Here is a 19,472-nt window from a genome sequence, read left to right as displayed (position 1 = left end):
CTGGAAAATATATTTACATTCGTAATTGCAGTAATACAGCTTTTTTAACATTATTTGTTTAATAAACTTTTTTTTCTAAATTAAAAATCTGAAAATTCTTTTGTATATTTAAAAATATTTTTGTTATTACTGTATTTAAAAATATTCAGGTAGTTATGGGAATATTGAATAGTTGGAATATATTATTTATTGTTGGGTTTAAATTTGTTATAGTGTAGTGGAGTTGGTCGCAGTATTTTTTTTATTTATATATGTGGAATAGTGTAGTCTGTTTTGGGGACAATTTTCTTGTGAAATTTGATGATCAATTACAGTTTTTGTTATCTAGCTCGTTCTATATTTTCATTTGTTTTGCCTGATTTGCAGAATTGTTGTTGCGTAACGACGATTGATCAGTTTTTGAATCGCTCCATAGCGGTAGTAGTAGTGGTGGTGGTGGTAGTAGACTTGTTTCTATAAGGCAACAACTGGATCAATGCACGCATAGAGTATGTTGTTGTAGTTTGTGCCATGAAATCGGGTGCAGCTTCGGTTAGCCAAAATTATTGATCCAGTGGTCACTCGGATCCAGTGGTAGAAGCAGTGATTTAGGTGTGTCATTTCAGAAAAAGAAAATACATTTTCTTTTTTTTTCACTTTTCACCCACCCTTTAAGTATGGGCATATGTTTTGTGTAGGGGTTTGAAGTTGTACTTTTTTGAATTTGAACAAGAGTTAGTTAGCTTTGTTTGAAACAGCGATCAGCAGCAATGGAATATTTAATTGAAGTTGGTTGTATAGTTGATTTTTGTACGTATGAAATTGGAAATGTATTATTAGCTTTTGCTTTGTGCTTTTCTCATTTGCTAATGAACGGGATGTGGAAATTTGGAGAAATTTTCATCGCCGCTCTTCTCGTCGCTTGTATAGAAAGAGGCAGAGAGATAGATAGATATTGATTGGAAACGTCGGCGCTCGGCCGGTGGATTGCTAGTGAAAAATGTTCAGGCATGCTTTGAAGATGATGATGCTCGAACCTTTATTTATTTATTTATTTACCAAAAGAAAACGTTCACTGTGCACCAGTTGATTGAAATTTGGTAAATTTTCTGCTCTAGCACCTCTGTTGATGCATGTGAAATTCACCTGCTTATCAGTGTTTGCAATGCAACCTCTATATATCTGTATCTATATATATGTATCATCTGATGAGCAAGCACGCAGTGTGTCGTCGCTTTGCAACATTTTGTCGTTGCGAATATTTCTTTCCACACGCGGAGGTGGTGCGAGATGATTCACATTGACATTCACGACTTCACTTCGGTGATTGACTTCCTTTTCACTTTGCCATTTACACCTATTTGCTTGTCTTCTTATTCCACTTATGTTGTGTTTATTCTCCACTTTTATTTGCAGCGTGCAGTTTTTTTTTCAGTGTTAAACGAAACGCTTGCTCATGCATGAAAATATTACCGTTATTTAAATATATGCTTGTTTAAAAAACAAATTTTTTTAATTGAAATTATCATATTATATTACGGTGCTTGGATGCTTTTAGAACAGGGAAATATGGACAGAACAAACGTTGACAAGCCGAAATATTACTACAGATATCTCAACGACAAACCATTGTTTTTGGAATTGGCGATCGTATTCGACAATTCAATGGTATTATTTATTTATTTACTGTCGAAATTATGTATAATAAATTTAATTTATTATTGTTTTCAGTATGAAAAATTTGGTCGAGACAAAAATGCACTGAAAGATCGTGCAAGTCAAATAGCTACATTAGTCAATTCGGTGAGTTGGAAGAGCTTTGGTGCCAGCTGTTTTTTTTTGAAAAATAAAATATGCTTTTTTTTCAAATGCAAATTTATTTCTTCTTTTCAATTACGATGATATAAAAGAAAAGATGCATAGCGAGTGTTTTTTTTATAACACGATGATGGGACTGATGATGATTATTATTTTTTTAAATTTGTTCTTTCATTTTTTTATTATTTGCTTTTTTTCTTGTCGATTAGGATTTTAACATTGAAAAGAAGGGAGACTGAAATTCAGGAAGGGGATTGTTTAGGTGGAAAATATTTTTGGAAAAATTGACTAATCATTAATCAGAAATGTCATTCTGTTGTGCAGTGGAATCGATCTGTTGCTCGGCTGCCAAGAGCGATTTTATTCCATTTTGAAGGCATTTACCGTCATCTAAACTTTATTACTTTTGTTTTGTGAAAAGTTCAACTTTCCATTTCCATTATTCTTATTCTCCGAAAATAAATTGTGCAATTTTCATCAGTTGAAATTTTCAACATCAATAACAAGCGAACATATTATCTTCTCAAATTATCGAACAACAGCTATTCGCATTTATGCAAATGATAATGATTTGATTAATAAACAATTTTTTAATTGAATCTATTTCTTTTTCTTTTTTAAATACAGCTATTTCAACCGGTGAATATTCGTGTTGCGTTGGTCGGAGTGGAAATTTGGTCGGACAAGGATGCATTTCCTGTGCGTCAGTTGGGTGAAGATGCTTTGAGCAATTTTGTTCATTATCGTCAGCATCGGCTTTTGTACGACATGCCGAACGATGTTGCTGTTTTGATCACGTGAGTTGAAAATTTCTGTGGTAATTTCATATTTCTCAACTCGAGCTTTCTGCCGTTACAGATATTATTGAATAGGGTTGAATGTCATTGAAAATAAATACGCTTACTTTATGGAATTTATTCTCATTTATTACAATTTTATTTTATTTTACTCAAAGTCATTATTAGAGCATCGTTTGATTATGAAAAATTAATAATTGAAATGATGATAACCTGATTTTTCCATTCGACATCATTCTGTTCTGGTTCTGACCTGAAAATGTTCCTGTCGTCTTTTGTTGCATGCAGCTCATGCTATTTATTGCAATAGTCTGGTTGCTTTTGTTCAACCAGAATATGGCAGCAATATTTGTTTAATTTTATTAAATTTGCAGCTTTTATCAATTTTTAAAATACATTCGACATTGTTGATTTGTTTTCTCTTTTTCAGAAATATATCATTTCAAAATGGGGTTGTTGGTAAAGCTTTGCAAAGCACATTGTGTTCAGTGAGGTCATCTGGAGCAGTGGTGTCGGTAAGCTATTTTTCTTTTTTTTTAAAAAAAAGTTTCTTTAAATATGCATCAGTCAATCAATCAATCAATCAGATGATTCTTGAAATTATTTCAGGATCACAGTCACGATGTTCTTAGCGTTGCGATCACTGTTGCTCACGAGATTGGTCACAATTTTGGAATGGAGCATGACAACGCTACATGCGAATGTCCTCTACACGTGTGCATTATGGCTCCAATGTCCGGGTAAATAGTTAGCTACTGTTGTTAGACGAATGGAAATGTGAATAATAATAATAATAATATTGTTAATCAGAATTTCAATAATAATTGGTGAAAATTTTATTTCAGTATATTTTTTGTTGATTTATCAGTTTGTAATTGTTCGACATTTGAGATGTATTACATCAGTTTAATTCAGTGAAAAAAAAGTTATTAGCATGGCAGAAAAGTGATTTATCGATGTTGATTTGTTTGTTTTCTTTGATGTAGGGCGTCGCATACGTTGCACTGGTCGTCTTGTAGCCTTGAATATCTTTCGTGGAGTTTGAAGCACGGCAGTGAAACTTGCCTACAAAACGAGCCGACTAATATTATCAACGGGCCTCTTTGCGGCAACGGGTTCTTAGAAGAAGGTGAACAATGTGACTGCGGTTTGCCGCATGTAAGCAGCACTTTTTTCAAAAAATATTTTTTCCACTTTTTATTTGATAACATATTTGTGTTCTTTGTTTTGTTCAGATTTGTGACAATCCGTGTTGCAATCCGAAAACTTGCAAATTCAACGCCGACGCAACTTGTGCTAACGGTGCTTGTTGTGATCTTTCCACATGTCAAGTGAATTAATTGCATTTATTTTTCAAAAAAAAATTTTTTTGCTTTCAATTTATTCAAATACTTTATACCTCGGAATGGAGTGTAATATAGAAATTGTTGTTTTCAGCCCAAACGTGTCGGTACTGTATGCAGGCATGCCAGAGGTGAATGTGATCTGAGTGAACACTGCGATGGCAAATCTGAATTTTGCCCAAACGACACGTATAAGCAGGATGGGACGTTGTGCAAATCTGGCGAGGTTTGCTGTTGTTTTTTGATTTGCATATCGTGTGAATGAATGGTTTTGCTTTTAAAATTTCAGACTCACTGTTTTCACGGCGATTGTAAAACACTCGACGATCAGTGCAAATTGTTGTGGGGCGAAAGTGGCCGACCAGCTAATCCTCTGTGCTATTCAATGAATTCTGAAGGAAATGTTTACGGAAATTGTGGTGTCAATCGCTTCAACGACACTTACACTGTTTGTCAGCCGCAGTATATTTCATTTTATCTTATTTTAATTATTTCTATTTTTTTCTCAAATTACCGTATAACATTGTATTGTGTTTTGAGAAATATGAAATGCGGTTTGCTGCAGTGTGAGCACAGAAACGAGAAAACAACATTCGGTTCCAAGTCGACAGTGCTTTCAGGATCAACCGTACTGCGCCAAGGAAGTAATCATTTTTCCTGCAACACGGCGATGGTCGATCTCGGCGTTGACTCGTCAGATCCGGGTCTTGTCCCTGGCGGAACATTCTGCGGTCCTGGCAAGGTGACAAATAAAAGGGGAGGAGGGAATATGCTCTGATTTGGAGAAGAAATTTTTCATCAATGACACCATTGTAGATGTGTGCCAATCAGAAATGTGTGACCGTATCGTCGATTTTGGAAATCAACCGTTGTCCTAATGAGTGCAACAATGTCGGAGTATGTTGCATTTCTATTTCTTCTTGAAATTGAAATTTCATTGAATACAACAGAAATGGAGAAAATAAATTTTTTGAATGTTTTCTTCATTTTCTTTTAAATATTAAAGTGGATTTTTTATTTCGCAGGTTTGCAATAATCTCGGCCACTGTTATTGCGATGTGGGCTATGGTGGTATTGACTGCACAATAGCCGGTCCTGGTGGCAGCATTGATAGTGGACCTGCGTCAGCACCTGGTGTGTAATAGCGATATGAAAATATTTTTATTCTAATTTGAAGAACTTTGCTTCAGGTAGTATATTCCCTTCCACGGCAATTTTAGTCTTTGTTTTTGTTGCTCTGCCGGCATTATTTGCTATTTTGACATATCTTCATCGTCGCGGAATTTTCAAAGCATCCAGTGTTCGGTAATTTAGTAAAATTTTATCATTATTTATTTATTTATTTGTTTGTTTGTTTGTTTGTTTTGCTGTTCAGTTTGTTGAAGACTATGCCAATGAAAAGAAAAGCTTCACGAAAGTCGAAATTGCGTAAAGTATCCAGTTGGGTTACGGATGGAACTCTGAATCATCCAAACGGTGTTTGCAGTAACAATGCGATGGCACCTTCTGCTTTGTCTTTGCCCGTCGGTTTGCCGAAACCTCCTGCACATAGTCCACCATTGCCACCGCAAGGTCCGGTGAAGCCGAATAATGTTTACGGTCAAGATCAGTTATTCGGGCAAGCCCTGGCGAAACCGTTCCACAATCCAACGCAGCTCGTGTCATCTGTAAACGCGTTGAAACCGGCGTCGAAAGCTCAGCCGCCTCCGTGCCCACCTCCGTCTGGACGTTTGAGTGGCGAACGCATTTATGTGGAAATGAGCCCTGAGCGAACGGTTCCACTGCAGATGGAAATGACTGAAAAACGAAATTTCGTACCTCAGCTGAAAGAGGCGTTGAGTGTTCTTCCGTCGCCAGGCGTGGTCATCCCTCAGCGTCGTGCTCCGGCACCGCCTCCTCCTCTGCCACCACAGCCGTCTGTGACATCTGTTGCCAGTTCTTCACCTTTCGTCGAAACATGTATATCAGACGTGGCACCGAATCACGGCTTCTCTGGATCGTCGACGGCAAATTCTGCCTCGGCATGTCATCAGAAGAGCGACACAAAGCAAGTTGAGTTCAAGCTACAAGCTATGACTGGCGCTTGCAACAAGAATGCACCTAGTAGACCAGCTCAAGCACCTCCACCACCTCCGGTTCCGGCAAAGCCGAAAGCCGCCGCAGAGTGTGCTGAAAGAAGCTACGACCGTATTGCTGGTCAGACGGAAAATTTGGCCACCAGTCAATTGTCAACCATACCAAAAAGCCAAAGCAAAGTTACCCAACTGGCGGCCAAGTTTGATGCTATGACGGGACAATGAAAATTTAATTTTTTTTTGTTGATTTTTAATTTTTGTTATCAAATGGTTTCGCTTCATTTTTCAATTTCACAACTTACTTGCTGCCCTGATTTTTTGTTTTATTTTCATGTTTCATTTAAATATATAATTCTTCTTCTTTGTATTTTATTATTGTTGATGAAATGTTCTTTTCCAATCATTATCTCTCTACTGTGCAGAAGAATATTTTTCAACCTGCCACATTGCTTCATTTTTTTTCATTCCCTTCACTTCCGTTCCGACGCTGCTTGAATGCATTGTTCATAGCGTAAATTTCTCAAACGCTAGCAGATTCTGCACTGACAAAAATTATTGGAAAATGTCCAATTTTTCAAATATTAAACTGAACTGAACAATTTTCATTATATACATGCATTTCTGCGCTTCACCGCTGCTATTTTTACTAATTCAGTTTTGCAACTTTTACCAAGTGATAATATTCGTCAAATTAGCTGTAGCAAGCTGAATAAAAAAGATTTAAATAAATGGAAGAGTAAGCAGTTTAATAATCTTCGCAATGAACTTGAGTTTCTAAAATTACTAGCATTTAGTTGCTGAACAGAAAATAAATGCTAGTTGCAAAGCTGTGTCATTTTACCTGTCTGTTTAAGCAAATGCTGCCTGCATTTTAAATTTGCATATTGTACAAGTAGGAACTTCTTACTACATTAGTAATAGGAATTATAAGCATAAATATCATATATTCGACTTGAAAACAATCGTTTTTATTATTATAATTTTTTATTTATTCATAATATTCATTTTTCTAAGTATAAAAGAAAACAATTCAATGTTGCTAAAAATGCTTCATCTTTATATCAATCAAATTCAAATTTATAGTCAAATGTTTTTATTAAATTTTATCCCGACGATGTTTGGGATGTTTTGGGTATCGCTTTGCCCGGTTGCTGTACATCATGGACTTTACCCGTTTAAAAAGCGGAAAATGGCCAGATGTGGATATCTCGGCGGACGCGGCGGAAGCTTCCTCATTATAAATGGCCAGGATGGGTTTCGTTTCTTCCGCGCTCCGCTTTTTCAAAACCGCCTTCTTTTCCATTTTGTATACCAAGTGCTCATCCACCGGGCAGCTTTCGATGTGATCATTTTGCTTCAAACTTACAGAAATCTTTTGTAAGTGGACTGCATGTTTTTGTTTATGACGATCCAAAACAATGAATGTTGTTTTATTGAATTTAATTCAATTTTAATCAGTTGAATTAAGAGCGGGGAATAATACAATAGCTGAATAGCGGTTCGAAACGTTTGCAAGGCTAACTCTCCTGCTTCTCTTCCCTCCTCCCTTATTTATACATGTTGGTTGATCTCATTCCGTGTTTGATGGCTCACTTTGAAAGCAGAAATGAAGCGATGGGCAGCACCAAGCATCCGCATCCGCTGAGCCTTCTACATCCGGCCAGTTCCCAGTTTTCAAGCGGGTGTAATGTAACAATGTACAAAAATCTGTGCGTCATGATCTGGTAATGCCATATCAGTTTAAGACAACAAAGTCTGGGGAAGACTTTTTTATAGTGGCACAGTGCATCGAAATATATAATGGTATTTGCGATGAGTTCTAACATTAGACTGCTGGCAACCATAAAAACTTGGGGTACGGATGGTACATTCAAGGTTGTACTTCAATGATATCAATAGCTTTTTAGCATCCATGCCATTGTGGCGAGTAAGCTGGTGCCAGTAGTCTGTTGCTATGTACGGGTAAAGATATTAGCAATTAAGAGTTTATTTTACAAGCTTTAATAAACAAAACGGACGCCCTTAGGGTCAGTCTTTATCCACAAATAATAATTTGTAATTTTGAAATTGCCCTGATACCACTTTGTTAATGTCGTTCACTGATATGTTGTTTTCTATTGTTGTTGTTGTTGTTGTTGCTGTTGGCTAGTGAAAAATAAAAATCACTGCTTAACTTATTTTTTGTATTGTTTTTTTCTGAATTATTACTATCGCATTTAGTATAACGTCACTTTGGTACAGTAAAATAGAAAACAATGATAAAAATTATTTTCGAGAATGCTGATCATGAAAAAGTATAAACTTCACCACAAATAATATATTTAAATATACAAAATTTCAATGGATGAGAAAACCTCAAGCAATAAAATTTTGGAATAATAAATATTTCCATTATTAATGTTACGTCACTACCATTAAAGCTACGTAATCCTAAATTGAATATTTGAACCAATGAAATGAAAAAATATTACAGCTAATCACAAAAAAAGATTTGAATCAATGAGCAATTAGACAAGGAAAACCAATAAGACAACGACTTGTCGGCCCAATAAAATAGCGCGGTCATCGACTAATAAGAGTAACGTGGGACCGGTCTGGACCATCCCACCACATTACTTTCCTAGGTGTTATGTCCTATCACTGTTGCTTTTATAAAGCAGATATATTACATACAGTAGTAAACAGAATTCAAGTTCACGTTGCTGAATCTGAATGTTTAATACGCTTTTTTAAATACACGCACTGATTTTTATGTTTAATGTTTCAAATAAATGCAAGCTTTTTTAAATTCGAGTGTTTTCTACTTAAGGTTGTTGAAACATTGTTTTATTCAAAAGACATGACAGTAAGAAAGAAGTAAAGCGAACAAAGAATAATAAAAGAAAAAAAAGTAGTACTGTACTGCACAACTTCACGGAAAATAAAACAAGCGCCACAATGTATGCTGGCCTGAAAATGCATGGTCAACAGTAAAATGCAAATTTTGGCAGAAGAGAAAGAGCAAGAATGAAACTTTCTAACTCTTTGTCTGGTCAAAATTGACTTGATCATTTGCATTTCTGGCCAAGCGTTTCTTGAGCAAAATCAGCAAAACGAAAAATTTTTGTGAAACTGGCCCCAAGCTTATTTTTTTATCACTTTGGAGTTGTCATGATGTTGCTGTATGGACTCGAGGTGCAAGTTGAGGACAATGCAAATGGATTCATACCAGCAAATGGAGTTATGCTGCCCATTCCAGTTAAAGCTGAAAAAATTATTTGTAATATGAAAATTATTCTGGTTTTGTTTTTGTTCTACTTGTTGCTCCATTTAAGAAGCTAGCTGACGGCGGCACAGTGCCATGCGCATAACCCGCAGCTGCTTGATAAACAACAGGACTATTTCCACCGTGGGTTGAACTGACCGCAGAACTGTAACCTCTAGGATTGACGGCTGAATTTTGTGCTCGAGAAGCATAATCTATGTGTTGCATGAACAATGTAAATGTTTTGTTCATTGATGACGGTTATTCTATGCTTACCAGCTCCATCCAATGGACTCGCAGCATAAGTGACCGGGTATGCAGTGGCAGAATAATTCAGATGATGAGTAGGACTTCTTGGTGGCGCAAATGATGTAAGCTGTTGGCCTCTTGGCATGCTGTACAAAGCTTCTGCTAGATCAGCTGCTCTTTTCAGAATCATTTCTTTTGGAAGACGATCTGGATCTCCAGGATGACGAGGTATCAACTTTTGAAGCCTTTGAAAGCCATAATCAATAGTTGGTTCATTTAATGCTAAAAAAGTATTTTATTTTATTTTATTTTAAAAAAAATTAAAGGCACAAAAGCTTTTAAAATGCATACGAAAACTGTTTAGCAAATCTGATTAAGTAATTGATTAACTAAAATTTGAGAAAAAAACCTACAAACATATACAAATCGACCAGGTGTTCCCCTGCAAAACTGCTTTGATTTGTAATTCAGCGTAACTTCAACAACTCCAGGAATATGTCTGGGAGGAGTGGTGACACGAATGGCATGTGGAGTAAGAAGCTAAAATGTTCATCGCAAAATTAATCATCAGTTACAATTAAGTGATATGAATTTCACCTCGCTCCAGACAATCATTGAGCCAAATACAACTTGCAAACCGTCGAAAAAGTTGTCTCCAATTATAATTACAGTTGCTCCACCAGTAGTCCATCCTTCGCTTGGACAGATAGCTTTGATGGAGGGTGTGGCTAAAGGCAAAAATTAATAAGCATTAGTATCAGCAAAAATTTTACCTCTAATATTATGTTTATGTTAATTTACATGATCATTGCTAAAATGCACTACAGTGTAGTGTAAAAAAGATTTTGATTAGTTGTTAGCAAATATTTGCTTGGAAAATTTTTCATTTTTCATAATTTAAGGTCAAACACAATTAAAATAGTGTCAGCATTGCTCACTTAGATTTATAAGTTCATAATATAATAATTTGATAGTAATAATTATAGAAAATTTTTAATTTTTGCATATATTGTGCTTTTAAAATAGTGAAATGATATTTTTATTGCAACACATGATATATTTAATGGTAAATTTATTTATAATTATGTAAAATATTAAATTTTTATCTACAGTAAGACTGTTCAACGCTAATTGCATCCAGCAAGATAAAAAATTTGACTGCAAAACGAACAGTTTCTGTCAACAGTTTTAATTGATCGAGCTTAACGTTAATTTACAACAAAAACTGATACTGTCGTAAGAAAGAGTTATGTCATTATAAAAATGAAATCTGCACTATTTTTCTGCAGAAAGTATTTTTTATTTCTTCTAAATTGCATACCTTATTATCATAGATGTAAATTCAAAATTTGCATGTCATTTTTGATGTACTTCATAATTTTATTCCTTTACTTTACTTGCAAAAAATTAAAGACAAGATTGTACTTAGAAACAGTAGCACTAATTAATAAAACATTTAATGAAATGTCAGTGCATAACTTTCAGAGCAGTGTGCTCTTAATTCAAAAAATACCTAGTATATTTTGTGTAAAAGTGCAGGTGGACAATATGCCACAACTTTCTACTATAATTTTTAAAGAAATAAAATCTTCAGAAAAAAAATTAAGTAAAACCTCTTTTCCTACACTTTACTCTTACAAATCGCTATATACTGATTCAAAATTTAATTAATCAAATAAAAAACTGCTGTTATTCTGCAAAAGTAGCATTATTATAAAGCAACAACATTTAATAAATGTAATACTGTAAGCGCATTAAAGAGTATCTATATTTAAAAATAAATATAATAAATAATATCACTATTTTGTAATGATGCATAAAGAATAGATGCAGCTTATGTATTTTCTGTTTGCATTTTAAGCTGAATCACAACAAGAATTATAGTTGGATGATTATTGAAATATTTTGCAGATGGTTATTGGAATATCCGAAGGTTATTGACTAAAGGTTTTTGGGGAATTTGTTATGAAACTGAAAAATGGGAATGCATATATCAAACTCGTGAGTGCAATGGGTGACGTTGCCTATCAATGATTAATTGGTCAGTGATCAGAAAATTAACGACAGGGCTGGGAAAAGTGGGAAAAGCGCTTGGATCCCCGGCGACCTTGCCGCCGGAGACCCTGAACAGCTCGTAGTGCCAATTGCTCTGCCGCTTTTCTCACTTTTCCATTTCTTATCGTTGGTCCATTGGGGGGTCCTGGCGTTAAGCAAGAATTGGCAAGATTGTCACTTGAGCAAAACGGTCACTGGCGATCGAATTTCCCTCAGCGACAACTCACTTCGAAATGCATCGATCTGGTAACTATCAAAATAAGCTATTTTGAAGCTTAAATGAAAGACTAGCTTTCAAACAGTTCAGAAAAAGTCTTTTCACTGTCATTTTGTTCATCCTGAGCCAGTCATCTATGCAATCAAATTGCAAATTTATCAGCCAGCATATGGTCCAATACAAAACAATAACAAGCTTAATTTAATTGTCTAACATTAAGTCGACCAGTTTCAACGGAGTGCGACTTTATTAAATTGACAAGCTAATTTAATTCTGTCGATCCACAGGAAAAGCCATGAACTAAATTGGATGTGCTTCCTTTGTGAGCTACTTTCTATTTCAAATGAATAACACTCTTCATATTTTCTCTGTGGACCCATCCGACACTCTTTACATTTGCATCTTGCTTACCACTGAGATCTCTGAGATCCGTTTAGCTTCTACACTTCATTAACTTTTCTTGTAATCATTACTCTCACACATATTCAGCTCACAGTTTGATTCTTTATTATTTTATTATTTATAAATACACTTACCTTCAGTTGGATCAACGCGACGGGTACGACGACCATGTTTAGAATTGTTATGAACAAACATATTATCAGAAACTGCCAATAGGGCTCCATCTACTCGAGCTGATGTGGAAATTACTACCTTAAAAAAGCAATTTTAAGCAAAATTTACAATTGTATGTTTTTTTAATTTAAACTTTAATTGACAGTAAATTGATGAAAAATAAAAACTTCAATAATAATTAATATATACTTGCTCTTATTGTAAAGTTGTGAATCGAATTTTAAGCTTTCTAAAACATGTGACCCTGCTTACAGCTACGCAGTCCCAATAGATCATTTATACAGCAGACATTTGAAATCCTACGAGATTTCAGGCACAGCTGCGTTTATGATTTCAAGTTTTTAGCAAATTATAGAGCAGGAGGCTCATTCTGCGGTCAATTATTTTTCTTTAAGAAACATTTTGAACAATTTGCCATTTTTTCTATAAATAATATATTCCTAATTTGCATCATATTTTTAAAGCTTTATGTTAAAAATTAATAAAAACTTTTTTATTTACTCTGCTAACAGGGTGAAAAAATTCACCAGCCGTAGAAAATCTTAAAAGTCAGTAAAATGAATGATATTTTATTGCAACTTTAAAGAATTTTAAACTTTTTATCATATTACACTGTCTGAACTACTGAATTTCATATAAACACTTTTAAATCAACAAATAGTAATTTTTACTTGAACAAAACAGTTATTGCTCTTTTCAAAAAGAAATGCTTGTTAAAAACAGAAAGTTTTTTTTGTAATTCTTCTGCTTAAACTGTAAGTTAAAATGCATTAAAACTATGCAATTTGCTAAATATTAATTTACTAATTAATATTTTTCTAATAAAATTGTGAGAAAAACTATTTGCACATCAACAGTTAATTGCAAAATGGTAGCAGAAAATGAACATTTGGTGTATGTGAATAAACAAGATGCTTTGTTAGGTGCGATTGCTTGTTGGTCAAGGTTGCTTACTTTTGTAATTCAATTATGTGGAAAATCATTTCTTGGTAAATCTTACTATTCGTTTAATGCTAGGCACTTAAGATGCTACTGTTAATGGCAAAACGCAATGACAGCTTTCATAAGGAAAGATGAATCTACTTCTGCTTCTTTGACAGATCAAAAATATCATAGCCTGTATAGTAGATAAGCATGAACGGCTAATTGACACATCCGACCAATTCTATTCTTCCGATATAGATATATCATCGCGCATGTACTGGTCACCGCACGGTCAGCTACAAACTAAGACAATCAACAAAAGCTGCAGACATTGTCTAACCTCATTGCCCGACCTGCCCTTTCCACCCCACTGCGTTGACCAATTTTACGGCCGTTAAGCAGTACTCAAAATCACTTTTCAGCTTTCTTCTTTGCCACCTGTTACTTGATGATCAGAAAGAAATTAAGACGCGGCAGCAATGTGCTCAAATGAGCTAGTGCAAGATGGTCAGTTGTAAATAGCCTTTGCATGTTTGCATTTCCGCTACTGTCAATCATCCCCTTGTTAGGAAATCAAGCAGAAATAGAAAAAAAATTTCAACTCTATCATCGTTAGCAAAAACTAAAAACTGAATAGATGAAAAATGTTTTGTTTTTATGGAAATTGTTCCTCTATGAAAAATAATTACACGTGCCAGATAATGTTGTAATAACAAGAGTTTGATTAAAATCGATGAGAACGCCTACTAGAAATTGACAAGGTATTGAAATTTTTATGAACCAGGATCGCTTTTCAGCTGAATTGCAGATCCAAAGAGATAAATCACATCAGCCGGCCAGTTCCGTGCAACGTTTTATTGTTAACGATGAGCGCTGAGGCGTGGCGACTCTGAGAACGCCCTTTCCAACCACGCACTTCTGTGAATTTAATTTAATGAATCGACTCCGGACAAGATGAATTATGAAGCAACTGATTATGAACGATGCAAATTTAAGCTGACAACAATCGAAACTCTCTCAATTATTGGCAGATATGCTTACCTGAAAGCGACGCATATCACGTGGATTTCCAGCGTTCTTCAAACAATTTTGGTTGCACTTTAGGAAACATTTGAGAAAAAACCTTAAAACATAAAGCCAGTCATTAACAACAACGAATAATTATATAAAAACATATTTTAAATAAATGCAGTTGCATTACATAACGGTAGCCTTTATGTTATAATTTTTGATAACAGAATTTGGAAATGAAAGTAATGTACATTAAAAAACGTATCTTTTTTAAATTTTCACATAGAAATAAGAGAAGTTACAAGAAACAAAAATTTTATAGAAAAAGAATCCTCATCTTTATTATAATTTAAAATTATGAACAAAGAAATACAAAAATTTGAAGTACATAATGTATGATATACAAAGTGAAATACTCAAAAATACGTTTTAAAAATGTGAGAAATATAACGCAAAGTGATCGAGTATTGTAGTTCATATGAAGAGAAAATTTTGTAAGATGTCAAACCATGCATAATGAAAAATTTATTCTAGCAAAAATCTTTCCATATTCATAGGTATCATGTTTTATAACTGTTCGAATACGAAATTATAAAAGAAATCAGTCCATGAATGCAAGCAAATGCAGTTTTTTTAAAGAAATCATTCTTATCAGTTTTATTCAAATTATTTGCTAAATATATTTCTGAGTTAAATTAATTTAAATTTTAAATGCAAGTTTTGAAATGTAATTATTAAAGCTGCACAATGTTTACTGAAATTTTTGAAATTATGAACATTCAGATGAATTATTTTAAAATAAAACTTCCTAGTAAAAAATTCATACAGATAAACAAATAAATTAAATGAAGTAAAGAGCGCGTAAACGCTTCATGCTTATTAAATAGCTCATAATGTTATGACAATCTACTATAAATTTTCTCCATGATGTAAAATGGTTCGAATTGAATTTTATGAAAATTGCAGTGCAGCATAAAATATTAAAAGTTCATTTATTAATTGATTTAAAACTTTGAATTTTATGAAATGCTTTATTGAAAGCTTTGCAACTTATTTATCTAATCCAATTACTGAATATTTCACAAAACAAATGAAGATTTAGTCAACAGGAAATCTTGTTTTTGCAGTTTATTAACCATTGCACGACAAACAGTTGACAATTTGATTGAATTTGAATTTAAAAAATAAATAATTAATTATAATTAAGCAATGCTTATTCTTTTGCTAATATTGTTTAAATTTAAACTAAAAGTTTTTTGTTTTTAAATTTAGGTCATATCAAAACATGGTGGGAAGGTTAAATATTTTCGTGAAAATAAGCCTTCTCAAGCCAGTTGACAAGGCCAAATTTTAGAGAAAGCAGCAATCGATTGCATTTAACGAACACAGCATTGCGCAAACAAACCAATTTCAACGCTCCGCTGCCATCTGTATCGTATCAGATATAATTTAGCCGCTTTATGATGGTAATAAAGAAAATGAGCCACATTGTGCGGTCAGTTTGGAGAAAACTGAATGAGACTGATCCTAATAGACAAGTTTATCTGCAAGGTCAAAATTAGCTTATGCTTTTCAAGCTTCATTTCTAAGAGTCAACCACATCACGCCGGGTGGCCAACTTGCCAATGATCCTCTTAATCATGTATTGTATGGGCGTCTCGTTTGGCGCCATTCTTCCGCTCAATTTAAACAGATAAAATTCTGCTTATTTTTCAAGTGGTGACCATTAGCCTCTTGATTACTACTTGTAATCTTATTTTCTCCCCTACTTGAGTTTTCGAAACAAGATTTTCACTGCTGTTGAATACAGTGAACAATTTTACATTGATACTTTTCTATTTTGCGCATATTCTTTTGTAATAAAAAGAAATTGCCGAAACGTACCGGTCTATAATGACAGGATCTGAAGGCGTTTCATTGCGATTGCCACAGCTTTTCTTTTCACAGCAACGACTGAAGAATAAGTATAGTTAATGACAATGCATAATGGCATCATCAATGACACATCAAGATGTGCTGAATTTACTCACCTGCACATCACTTCGTGAGTTAAAAGCACACGGCACATTTCCGGATTTTTATCTTGACCTTCGTAAACAATCGCCTGAAATAGGAAGAGAAAGCTTGAAAGCGGGAAATTCGGTTTTTGTTTCACTTTTAAAATTTCAAATCGCCCGCGCTAACCGTCTGGTTGGCAACAGTTGCGAGACGTCAAAAGAAAAAAGTGACAGTGTATTGCCACGCCTCGCAGCTGGCGTCTTTTTCCGCCAAAATTTAAAATGCCAAACATACGGCCGGCGCCTTTTTAGCCAGGTGTCGACCGCAGACGCGTCACGAATTTTAGCTGGCTCGATTACAGGCTAATTAGCGGTCATCAGTACCGCAGGAACGTCAAAATAGCGGAACCTTCCAAGCTAATGGGTATCAATAAAGCGACGATAAATCAACGCCGGTCAGCTGCAACTTTTCAATACTCATCTACACAGTCTGCGCAACGCAAAGTAAAATTCTCCTAACTTCGCCGTCAGATAGATTATCTATTAGCTATCATTGGATTGTATGAAAAAGTGAACTTGGAACAAAATAAAAAGTCAAAATATAATTAATTCACTTTCATAGCAAAATTAGATCCTTCTTTATTAAAGATGATTAGTGAAACATGCACCTGCAAGCATATTTTGAAGCTCATGAAAGCTTTCAATTGAAGCAAACACGAATTTTACCATATTTATCACTCGATATTTTGATTCCAATAGTACTAAATACTTTTCTGCACTATTATTCAAGCAATCATGATGTACTTGAAATTTGGTAATTTTTCTTAAAAATATTTGATTTTGTGAAATGTTCCCATTTTTTAAAGAAAATTTTAATAGAAAAAGAAATTCACTATAAATTTTGCTACCTAATATGTATAGCTTATGACTTGTGACATATAACTGCCTTTGCTAATATCTACAATAACAGGAAAAATTGCAATTTAAATTTACTAGAAAAAGAAAAACTTATTGTAGTAAATATTTCAAACTGAGCATTCTACTTTTCAATTTAAGTAGCAACCACACTTTTCTGTTATCAAATTTGTAAATTAAATTAGAGAATAAATTATTTTACTGCGTTTAAGTGATGCATTATGTATGGATAGTTAAGTATTCAACTTTGATGCATCAAGTAGATAGACACTATTTTCAGATGCTATGTGATTAGAACATGCTATATGAATACAATAATGTAAACATGCATGCAAAAATGCAGTTTCAAATTATTTGCTAACACTTGAACAGTTCTTTTTCACATTTTGCTCATTTTTAAGAAAAAATTAATTTTACAATTTAATGCAGTGCTTATCATTGAATTTCATGAAAAAATAATTTTGAAAAATATGCAAAATAAAGAGGAGCAATTTTAAAAATTATACTTTTGATGGTAAAGCTTCTAAAGCCTCAAATTGACGCATTGCAATTACAATCGAAAGCTGACTTAAATTATGCACAAAAGTTAATCAGGGCAATGAAATATAAGAAAAAAATATTTAAAATAAAAAATCCATGTTAGTCATCTCAGTAAAAGGAAATTTTAAAAGACTTTTCAAAATGACTATGAAATGAGGGAGATACTAAATCGATAGATCGCTTTGTTTTATGAAAAGACTGGGAAAAAAATAAAAAATATCATTTACCTGCTTTGTAACGCTGTCTATGAGACGTATATACAAATCTTGTTCTTGTCGAACGCCTATAATAGATAACTTTTAAAATTTTACTGATAAAAGAAAAAAGAAAAAAATATTGTTTACCATTTGCATACAACAATGACACTTTGTAATGAATACCATTGTTTGTTTTGTGACTGTCTGGTTCCTTGAATATGAATATTAAAATTCGTAAAAGAACATTATTAAATAGAAAAAATGTCTACTTTATCCTTTTCAACAAAGTCTAAAAACTGAGTCCGCTCAATTTCTACTGGCTGGCCAGCTCGATCATACAAAGCAATGACAAAATGGAAAAAGTTGCTTTTTCGTAAGTTGCTAGGCGGCTGCTTTTCAAAATGTGCTCTAGCCAGTTGTGCACTAAAAGAAAATGTCAAAATTGTTGTTAGTCAAGTGACAAAAGTGCCGCTGAGGTGGCGATAAATGAAAGAGAAGGGCGGTGCCCCGGGGATCATCCATTTGCTGACTGTACGCATAAGGTCTCTGGCCGCAAGCAGTCTCCGGAGAACGGACGAGTGACGAGGCGTGAAAAAATTTTAACTTAAATAAAATAAGAAATTGGTTTACCTGACAGAGCTTGGCTCCACCACTGTGGGTGTCATCCAGCTGGCCCTCAAACCGCTCAGTGGTTCCTCTTTAATTGACGAACTGACTGAACCAAGTTGGGCACTTGAAGCGCCTGTACCTCTTGGAAGCAGAGCTGCCGCGTCGTGAAAACTGAACATGGAAGCTGAGCGTGATGCGGCCGTCGTTGAATATCCTCAGAGGCTTGACAAAGCAGTCGTTGACCTCGAATTCTCAACGGCAGAACGGCGCCGTATCCGATCGATCAGCAACAACTGCTTTTCTTCACTACCAAACGGAAGTACAAAACGTTTTTTACTGTTGACTACTTTCAAGGTTAAATAGTCACTGTTTAAGTTAAAGGCAGCTAAAGACAAGCTGAATCAGCTTGTTCATTCACTGACCAAAAGATGCAAGATGATGGACAGGGAAGACGTTCTTGCTTCGTCAGCTACAACTAACTCCCGACGGATACGATCTAGTATTGGGCATTTATTTCCATCAAGCAGCACGAGTCAGCACCCCTAGGGATTGCACTTCATTACGTACAAGTGGCATTAGACGAACGGAATTTTCAAACCAGATTGTTGCCGTGTACCATAGGGAAATCAGCCGACGCAAAACTAAATTAAGCTGAACATCCAAACTCCGCCTTCTGCCAGCTTTGACCAATCAGCGTCTACTATCATCTTGCTGCTTGTGAGCCAGCATCGGTATACTGTAATGTCAAAGCCGAGGCGCTGAAATCTCGGCACCGCTAGTCTCTAACGGCTTTAGACACACTTTTCAAAGCTTTGTCTCATTTACAAACAACTAACCTATGTCAATTTGAATTCCAGTAACAGAAATGACTAGATTAATGTTTAAACAAATTTATAGAAAAAAAATTAATAAATAAAAGAATGGGA

At 34.5% G+C, this 19,472-nt stretch overlaps 2 protein-coding genes across 2 annotated transcripts; one reads left to right on the top strand and one right to left on the bottom strand.

The window, feature by feature from the left end:
- The first annotated feature begins 1,548 nt into the window (after nt 1-1,548).
- On the top strand, nt 1,549-6,237 carry Tsp_09970 (putative disintegrin). Its single transcript, XM_003370711.1, has 14 exons — nt 1,549-1,647; nt 1,711-1,782; nt 2,425-2,594; nt 3,025-3,109; nt 3,204-3,334; nt 3,581-3,752; nt 3,830-3,925; nt 4,032-4,163; nt 4,227-4,399; nt 4,478-4,679; nt 4,754-4,834; nt 4,963-5,071; nt 5,128-5,242; nt 5,313-6,237. Exons 1-14 carry the CDS (start codon nt 1,549-1,551, stop codon nt 6,235-6,237), a joined length of 2,562 nt encoding a protein of 853 aa, XP_003370759.1.
- A 2,909-nt stretch (nt 6,238-9,146) lies between these two features.
- Nucleotides 9,147-18,725, bottom strand: Tsp_09969 (putative transcription factor COE1). The gene is made up of 12 exons (XM_003370710.1): nt 18,568-18,725; nt 18,207-18,360; nt 18,085-18,148; nt 17,968-18,023; nt 16,319-16,392; nt 16,173-16,241; nt 14,319-14,400; nt 12,314-12,431; nt 10,103-10,233; nt 9,919-10,045; nt 9,533-9,787; nt 9,147-9,256 (listed from the first exon to the last, which is right to left on the bottom strand). The coding sequence occupies exons 1-12, from the start codon at nt 18,723-18,725 to the stop codon at nt 9,147-9,149; spliced, it is 1,398 nt and encodes a 465-aa protein (XP_003370758.1).
- Between the last annotated feature and the right edge of the window lie 747 nt (nt 18,726-19,472).

The sequence above is a fragment of the Trichinella spiralis genome (assembly GCF_000181795.1).
Source record: "Trichinella spiralis strain ISS 195 chromosome Unknown Scfld610, whole genome shotgun sequence".
NCBI classification, from domain to species: domain Eukaryota; kingdom Metazoa; phylum Nematoda; class Enoplea; order Trichinellida; family Trichinellidae; genus Trichinella; species Trichinella spiralis.
Note: the sequence above shows the minus strand (reverse complement) of the source record. Positions and strands in the feature narration are given on the sequence as shown.